Source organism: Ammospiza nelsoni, chromosome Z (genome assembly GCF_027579445.1).
Source record: "Ammospiza nelsoni isolate bAmmNel1 chromosome Z, bAmmNel1.pri, whole genome shotgun sequence".
Classification (NCBI taxonomy): Eukaryota; Metazoa; Chordata; class Aves; order Passeriformes; family Passerellidae; genus Ammospiza; species Ammospiza nelsoni.
Window position 1 is genome coordinate 33,030,503 of NC_080669.1, and position 9,360 is coordinate 33,039,862.

The window sequence follows — 9,360 nt, forward strand, 5'->3', positions numbered from 1 at the left end:
TTTGGGAACGTGTATATCTCTGCTGGGCAGGAACAGGGAAGTGCCCAGCCTTCTGAAACAACAATTCTTTCTGTCCAAGGAGAATCTGTCCAACAACTGTCCTCAAGCAGGAGCTGGAGCTCATACATAAAGAGAGAATTTTTTTTCCCAGTCCTAGAAATTTTCTGTTCTTCTTTTACATGGGTAGGTCAGGTTCTTATTCTAGGCTAGAAATTAATGTATTTTGGTCTCACTGGTTTGCTTTGTGGGTAAGATTTGTGAGCACAGCATGGGATTTTTCCATTGTATTTACATGTTTCACAAATAATTTCCAGGCAGTGATGGGGAACTGACATTACTGGCATATTAAAGCATTTTAGAAAAATAATGGGATTATGGATGCTGGCCTCTTTTTTAACTGCACTATGTTTTGGTGCCTTAGATATTTTTATGCCTCTGTGTGTGGTTCAGCTGTTATGCTAGCAACTGCTAACTGAGATGGGTGCTGTGAAAGTTTGTATTGTACATTATGAGGCATTTGGAAATGTTTAAAAATAACCTCTGGTTCTGTTCCCTGCTGGGATATTTTTGTTGGCCATGTTAGAAGCTTGTCATTTGATTCATTGAGAGCAACCTGTGTGTTAGTCTCTTGAAACTCGGTGGGAACTTAATAAAAGGTCAAAGCTGGTATGGCTAGAGCTTTTACAAGACTTTGAGAAGAGGAATTAATAGTCAACATGGTGAAATGTCTTGTAAAAATCCAGACCAAGAGAAGCATTCATTTGCGGATGGTTAACCACTGCAACAAGGAAGTGTGCATTCGTTTACTGCGGCATGGCTCCAAGATCACAGCCAGAAGGGCTGGTAAATTTAAATTTATTTTACTCAATCCTCTTTTTTAAACCCTCTTACCCCAGTTTAAGTTAATAGTTGTTTCTTGGAAAGGAACTGTACTGTAAATGACATTTACAGCAGAGAATAAGGACAATTTACTGACAAGAATGAAGTGGCAAATGGAGAATGAATGAGAAAAAACCATAAATTTATTTATTAACTTACAGAAATTTGTAGATTTATTTGTTAATTGGTAACAAATGAGGGACTGGAATTTTACCTTTGTATTTTTCTGTGACTGAGGTTGGGAGAAACACTTTGAAACTATAGCAATTTATGCCAAAATGAAATAGTTGTTAAGCTAGAACATAGTAGATTTTAAATATGAGCTGAATGCAATAGTTGAGTTTTCCATTTTGTAACTTTATCTGGTTTATTTTTCTTGATACTGAATAATTTCATTGACTGAATAATAGTTCTAAGGCTGGTGGAGGAAGGTAGAACTTGGGCAGTCTGATTTATCTCCCTTTTTCACTACACACGGGAAGAGTGCAACCCAAGAAACAAAAAGCATTCAGTATTGCTATGAACGGCAAAGGGGTGTTTTTTTTAGGAAATGACTTTGCTAAAGATCCCCTTCACTAAATATGTCCATTTCCGTAATGTCATAGGACATTTTAAAATTTGTTTTTCCATGCTTTCTGTAGTACTGATAATTTTTGATGTATGGGCTTGAATGGGCTTTGATGTATGGGCTTTGATGTATAGGTTGAATTGTTTCAGTTTTTACTAACCTATGTTAAATCTTTGCATTGAATCTTCATTTCAGCAGATTAGTTTTTAATCAAAGAATTAACTGAAAGTGTTCTGGCAAAGATTAGAATATTGTTACTCTTTTGATATCTGAAATTTAGAAAGCAGTGAGTGCAGTAGCTACATGAGAAACTGCTTCTTGCAGTGATTTGTCTTTGAGTAGCAGCAGCGACTGGTTGTCTTTGTTTCCTGAGTTCACCACTCAGTGAAGACAGCAGAATCTATCAGAATACACCTAACTCCCTTGATTGAAACATAGTAGCAAAATTGAAAAAGCATTATTATTGATGTGTGTTTTGTACTTTTACATCTCAGAGGTTAAATACTGGTTTCAAATAGATGCAAGACATCTTGGTTTAATATAATGACAGCAATAAGAGGTTTGTATGCTGGGACTACATTAGTTCTTAAACACCTTGAATTTGTAGTACTGTTCATTTTGAACAGTATTGCTATTTCTTTTGAAGTGAACATGCAAAACAATGTACATATATATATATATATATATACACCAGCATATAGCACCAAAGCACAGGAGGTAGCTAGTGCAGGACTCCTAAAATGGCACACAACTCCTTGGGAGAGCCCCATTGCAACACCTTCAGAACAAATGTTGTTCAGAACAGTGCTGACTCGTGCTGGGAGGGGTCACCCAAAGCTGAGTGGGAATGCTGAAATGTCCCACTTGCCCTTTTGCTTGGGTGCTAAACTTTCACATCAGTACTTGGCACTTTCCAGCCTCACTGGCCTTGGCGTGGGGCTGGGCACTGAGCCACTGCAGTCCCATCAGCAGCTCCTTCTGTCTCTGAGCTGCCGACAGATGTACCTTGCCTTCTCATTCCCGCTCCCACAATACACACTTCTCTCCCTGATGCTTCCTTCAGTCCCGTTGCTGCTTAATCCTCTTTCTGGCAGGGGATCAACAACTCTGGATTGAACTCCTTCCAGGCCAAGGGGAAATGGAAAACAGGCATCCCAGAATGCCCACCATGCAGTAAGCTCTGCTCTGCTTCTGCCTCTGTGCTTTGTGTGCTCTTTATGTGGAGAGCAGAGCAGTGGCCTCCAGTGTCTGTACTAGCTGTGACATTGGGCACCATGACACAACACAGCTGGGAGGCGAGCTGTAATGCCACAAAACATCCAACTGATATGAACTGGCAGCTGGGACAGGGCTTTGCTCCCTTCTGGAAGTTCCCACTAGACTAAAGCAAGCAGTAATGGCCGGCAGGAAAGTCAGGTCACTGCCTAAAAAAGAGTTACTATAAACTGTCATTGATTAACTCTCCTTGAAAAGCTATAACAGGTGTCTTTTATAAGCATGGGATGTGGGTATGGTACAAATCTGTGACCTTCTGTTTCTGAGGGCAGGAGGTCTGGCTGTGATGCAAATCCTGCTTGATATAGATCCTGTGTAGGGAAATATTTAAATGCAATGCCATTCTAAAGTCTGTCTCATTTTTCTACATTTTCTTGGTGACATTCCTGCACTTTGCTCACATGACAAAATCACCTTCTCCTTCCCTCTGAAAGGTCATTCTATTCATAGTGCAGATGAATTTTGTCTACATGGAAAATAAGCAAAGGATACATGATATTTCTAGAGGAAAAAGTAAAAAGGACAGGAAGGATTTCTCCTAATTGCAGCCTGGCTGGCCTTTTTTGTTTGCATGTGTGTATGAAATGTTCCTAGCACTGTACTTTCTGGACCATATCTAATTTTCCATTTGTCTCTTTAAAATGAATGTATGTTCACTCTTGTTTCTTTCTCCAGTATTAAAGGCCGTTATAGGTGTGTAATTGTGTTTCTGGTAAGCAAAGCCCTGTGCAGGATATCCAGCCAACAGACAACGTGTGAACTGAATTTTTTAATAAGCAGAGTCTACATTCTTCTGAGGTGCTGTACTTCCAGCAACTGCAGCTTCCTAAGAATGGCTGAGCTAGAGCTGCCCTTCATTTTGCTAATCCTCAGCTGCTGGTTTTGGCCCCTGTAGAAGTACTAGCAGCTGACAACTTTTATGTCAGACTTCTTGCACGTTCATGTTCACAGCCGAGGACCAAAATAATGTCATGTCTTATTCAGCTGTTCATGCTCCTGGCTTGGAGCAATCACAGTGTTTGGTGCTGTCTTTTCTGCTTTGCGCTACACTGTTATCATTGGTAGCTACATCAGACCCTCTTAAGCAGATCTGATGTACTGCAGCATTGTAAAGATACTGCCCTCTTCAAAAAGCTTTTCCAGTTTTTGATAATTATGTACAGTCTGGTTTTAATACACAAAATTATTGCAGAATATTCTTTCCATACATCTATTTTATACTCCTGGAAGGCTGACTTTTGCCCCCAGGCTGTGAGAAATTTAGTATTATTTTTTCATCTCATTTCTTCAGGTATCCAGCTGCCAAAGGAAGAGGAGATTTCAGTACCTGTGACTTCAAGCTCTCCAGTAAAGGATACTGGGAAGGATGTTGATTTTGCCATTGAACAGGAAGAGAAGATGAAAGAGGAACCCTTAACCATCTCAGAGCTGGTATACAATCCAAGTGCCAGCTTGCTGCCCACACCGGTTGATGATGAGATTGACATGCTCTTTGATACCTGCCCAAGAGCAGAGAATGAGAAAGATGATACCGATTCATTTGAGGAACTTGAAGCAGATGAAAATGCATTTTTAATTGCAGAGGAGGAAGAACTGAAAGAAGCTCGGAGAGCCCTCAGGTGGAGCTATGACTTTCTGATGGGCAACATAGAGGTGAACGCTTTTGTGAAGAGTTTCTCCAGACTTTTTCTTGTAGGCCTTGGACTATTGTTGTTTGTGTTCCCCCTTTTCCTTGTGCTCTTGGAGTCGGACCTTCAAATCTCTTTCCTTCATGAAATCCGCCAGACGCCGGAGTTTCAGCAGTTTCATATTGAATATTACTGCCCCCTTAGGCAGTGGATGGCTTGCAAAATAAACTTCATTCGTGACATTCTGGGCAGTTTTTAAATTTTACATTAATATAGTACAACTAAGGGCTATATTCAAAATTTCAGTTAGTGACAGCTTTCGATAATGCCCCTGGGCCCATCTGTTGGCAGCTGCCTTCATATCCTCATTTAGTGTTTTCATTACAGACTTGTCAGGTTCTTAAGTTCCCTTTACATACTTAAATTGCCATTTTAGTTACCAGCTTATACAGTCACCTCTCAATAACCAAAAAGAAGCTTTATTTAATTACATTTCAGACTTCTATCTCATTTATTACATTATATAAGATAGGGTCACAATAAATTTCATTGTCCTTAACCTTTCAATCATGACACTAAAACTGATGATATTGAAAGAAAACCTTTTTGAATATACTCCTTAGTGAAACAATCTCTTCTAACCAATGCCTATACAAGCAATGTTTATGCTGGGTTTTTGGGTTTTGTTTGTTTTTCTGTTTGTTTGTTTTTTATATTTTTATGTGTTTAAGATATTTTGGTAAATTTTTAGTAAAAGACAACTTATGATGTTATTTAAATGTACACATTGGTAAGAATAATGTAGAGGGGCATGCAGGGTGTTTTTAGTGTTTTACCAATTCTTTGTTTTTAAACTATGGCTGGAGAATGAATTTAATGTAGCTCTACACAAAAGGACTGTGTTTGGGAAACAGAAAGTTCACTCAAGTTCTGTAGGGGCTGCCTGGGCAAGGTGAAATGACAGCAAGTATGCAAAAGAATTTCTGAAAGGCACAGTTCTAAAGCTTGGGGAAGTGGGCAGAACTGAAATGATCCTTCTTCTTATCTGTCAGGTTGTCTTCCACTTTATCAGTTCTGTAGAAAGTCCTTACAAGATAGTCCAAGTACGTTTAGAGAAAGATTGAGTCTTCAGTCTAAATGTAGATTATTGTACATAACGGAAGACAATAATAATAAGTAGCAAAAAAAAAAAAAAAAGAAAAAAAAAGAAAAAAGAAAAAAAGGATGCAAAAATAAATCAGTAGGTGAGCAAGCTACTTTTTAAAATCATAAAGAAGATAAAAAGATGAAAAAGGAATAAATTTTTCATACTTCTTTTAAAAAGCAAAGCATTAGGCTGTACAGTTGATGTCAAAATAATCTACTGGCTCACACTTAAAGGCTTAAACACTTTAAGAGATGAATCTTCATGCTTGATGCCCTTTATGACTAATCTCTAAGACAACATATTTTCTGTGCATAGTAATATACTTCCTTTCACATATAGCACCATACTCACCCTCATTCCTTGTTATTATGAGCCCAGTTACAAGATCTAATGCTGTTTTGTGTAACATGGATTTGTATATCTAAAAGTATTCCAATATAGCTTAGAGAACATACGTATGTAAAATCTTGTCAATGCTGAGAGCATTTGAAGACCCTCAAATATACCACAGAGGTTGTATCTAAGACAAGAAAGTTTTTATCCCTCCTCTCCCACAATCTTAGTGCAGCCTTGTTTCATATTTAAATTAAAGTACTTGAATTTTGGCTTCAGACTCTTTCTCCTGCTTAGACATTTATGAATCGGAAACATATTTGAGGCTATTTTATTAGATGTGCATTTTACACATTGCAACCACGTCTAATTCCTACTAAATAAATTCCATTAGTTTCAGTTACAGGGAATCTCTTTTGCTTGGTTTTCTCTTGTAAGCCTTTGCAAGTGTCTAGTTTTAAAATGGCAATTTTCATAGAGGATTTTTCCTTCCCTTCTAATCTTCTCCAGTTTTTAAAAGACAGAACAGTTACAGGGCTTAGGAGTTCCTTTCCTCAGCTGAAAACTTTTGGATTACTCTTCATCTCCCCTCCAACAAAGGCTAAATTAAAAAACTGTGTTTTTTATTGTCTTTGTTTGTCCTTTATAATCTGTGTCCCAGAAGAATCATTAATGATTAGTTATTTAATGTCTATTTCTTCCTGTGCTACTTGCAGCTAAATGATCCTTTCCCACAAGGTAATAATCATTCAGTCTAATAGAAATGGAGAGTGAACTAATGTAGACATTTGATCTTAACTTGAAATTATTCATTTGCATTGTTTCTAAATATAGGGGTCAGAAAAGGTGTTTTCAGTGGTGAAGGCTGTGAGAGCAGACATCCTGATGGACTGTGAAGACATGGTTCCATACAACCTCCTAGAAAGTCTGAGAGTCACTTAAAAAAAAAAAAATTGGTTACGATAGACTTGTCCCTGTGCACCCCAGAAGTAGTAGTATTGCAATGCTTGATTTAACTCTTGTCAGAAAATAGCTCAGTTGCATCAGAACATAATCTCAAAAATTGAGCAGTGCAGTGGAGTTTTGTGCAGGGTTAGATGCAAGTGTGTGTGCACATGAGCTTGCATTTACTAACCACGTGCATACATTCACATCTGGCATTTTAATATTCTCACCTTTCCTTCCTGATATTCCCTGGTCTATCAAAGTAATTTAACTAAAAGTCATGAAAGTGTTATAACTTAAAGGCCAGGACCATGTCATACACAGAAGGATGTGGTTGGGCACATTAAGAGAGTGTAGCAGCTTTTTACTGGTAAAGATGACAGACTTGGACTGTGGAGTGTCTATAGGTACAATATTGTGTATTTCTGTCTGTGCTTGGATTATATTGTAAAATGTTATGTACTTGAAATCTATTTTGTGGTTTGTCCAACATTTATAAACACAACTCTGGGAAGTATTAAAAATGGTTTTATTTCATGGAGTGTAAGGGGAAAATATACCTGTAACTTGAGCCTTATCTTTGTACAGTGAATTTCACATTTCTATATGTCAACATCCTGATTGTTTTGTATGTTGATATGATGGCAGAAATCCCTAATAAAATTACACTGGAGAAAAGCTTTCTGTAGTTATGACAGTTTGTATGGGGAAAGATTTTCTATAAATGATACTTTTTGACATGAAGTACATGGAATATAATATAGTAGAGATTTCTCATTACTTTTACAATGTTTTCAATATGATTTTCTTCATTCATCAGCTGGTGAGACACTAAAAAGTACTTTAAAATAGGATGTTATTAACATGGTTTCAGGCTCATTTACCAAGAGACTGTTGGTTTGTCTGGTAACCACATAAGAGTGAGTCAGAGTACTGAGATACAATTGCTGCACACTGAATGAAAACTGAGAGGCTGGTTTACAGTCAGGCCATGGTAGTGGACACATGGCTGTGATTTGTAGAGGCAGGTCTAGCTAGAGTGTTATGTAGAAAAAGCGGTGCTTTCTTACATTTAGTTGGTTTGGTGCTCTGACAGAGCAAAAGTATTTGGTAAGAAATATACAGTCTGCAATGAAGCAATTTGTTATAATTCTGGGGAGCTAAGAGAAACAGAAGCTACTTCCTGAGCACATAAAACATTTAGATGAAGACATTACTGTACAGTACAGAAAGTGCCAAAATCTAAATAAATTCTGGCAATTTGAAACGTAAAAAAAACAGTACTATATAGTACAGGTAGACCTATTAATTCAGTTAAAAGGATGCAGGTTGTAATACAGCCTTCAAAAGAGGTTGCTTTCCTGCTTTAACATAAGAATAAAATATATCCTCCTCAACATTGTTTGTATTCTGAAGTCCTACCATAATTTATGAAACTAGCATTTGTAAAACAAAGTATTTTTACTTTGGGTAGAAACTCAGCACTTGCCATAACTTCTTTCTGAATAATCACACATACTTCTCTAAAACTACATTTCACTGAAATGTCATGCCAGAGGTGCATTTAAAGAAATCAGGTTGCATTTTTGGCGCTAATACTTGCTGTAGGTCCTTGACAACAGCTGCGTGGACCAAACTGGAGATCGCAAGAACTAGAAGGCAAGAAACTTCACCTGGAAGTCAAGGTACACTTCTTAATATTTTGTTTGGTTGTGTAGGCTTTAGTTGTGTTTAAATCCCAAAGGAGTAATTATCTCTTCTGTTTGCATGGATTTACTGTGGATTTCCTTAAACTGTCATTTTATATGGAAAAAGACATATGCCTGGGACACTCTGTGAAGACTTCAGCTGTCACAGCTGTTAAATACCATACTAAAAGCTGACGCCAAAGTGTTACGTCTTTCATTCTGCACCTTTACAAAGGTGATTCCCTCATCAGCTTTATCCTCAGCAATCTGAGGGAGCTGCTGTGACATTTAGAAGCTGTCGTGGTTTGACCGGAAATGGGACATCTGGGATATGTTGTTTTTGCTGTGGTTACCAATGGGTGTTCGGATTTTAAGATGAGCACCTGGTTTGACCAGTGGGGTATTGTATCCGCCTCTTGAGACCACAAACCCAAGGAGTTAAAAGCAGGGCTCTTGGCCCGGACCCGGTGGAAGGGTGGGGGAGCATCGAGCGACCTGTTTATTTCCCCCCTCCCCCCCCCCCCCCCCCCCCCACCTTTTTGGAGACGGAGAGAGAATGCAGCCTGTGCTGTTACCTTGAAACTTGATATCATGTGCCGGCAGCACGGCTGGGAGGAGAAGGGGGGGGGCAGCGAGCAGCCCAGCCGCCTGGGAGAGCTTTTAACTCTTGTGGATAGTGAGAACTTCACGGAACATTACCTTTCCTAGGAAAGGGATAAGAGTGGAAGATGAAGGAAGAAACAGGCCAGTAAGGGGGTCTGGCAGAGAGAAAGAGAGATGTTGAAGGAATGGAGGAAGATGGAGTGGCAATTTTGCTGGACTCTTGTTGTATATCCATGGACTGTTTCCTGGTGATACAGAGGCTGCATTGCAGGGGGAAGCGGAGGCTCGGAGCCA

The 9,360-nt window shown here is 38.7% G+C and overlaps 1 protein-coding gene across 2 annotated transcripts in view; it reads left to right on the plus strand.

The window, feature by feature from the left end:
• The window catches only part of FRMD3 (FERM domain containing 3), a 131,871-nt gene extending 124,418 nt beyond the window's left edge, over positions 1 to 7,453 (plus strand). For both annotated transcript variants that reach the window (XM_059492448.1, XM_059492449.1), the window contains exon 14: positions 4,014 to 7,453. In XM_059492448.1, coding sequence (XP_059348431.1) covers positions 4,014 to 4,609 — 596 coding nt within the window. In that variant the 3' untranslated portion in view covers positions 4,610 to 7,453. The remainder of the gene's footprint in view (positions 1 to 4,013) is intronic.
• Positions 7,454 to 9,360: the final 1,907 nt, after the last annotated feature.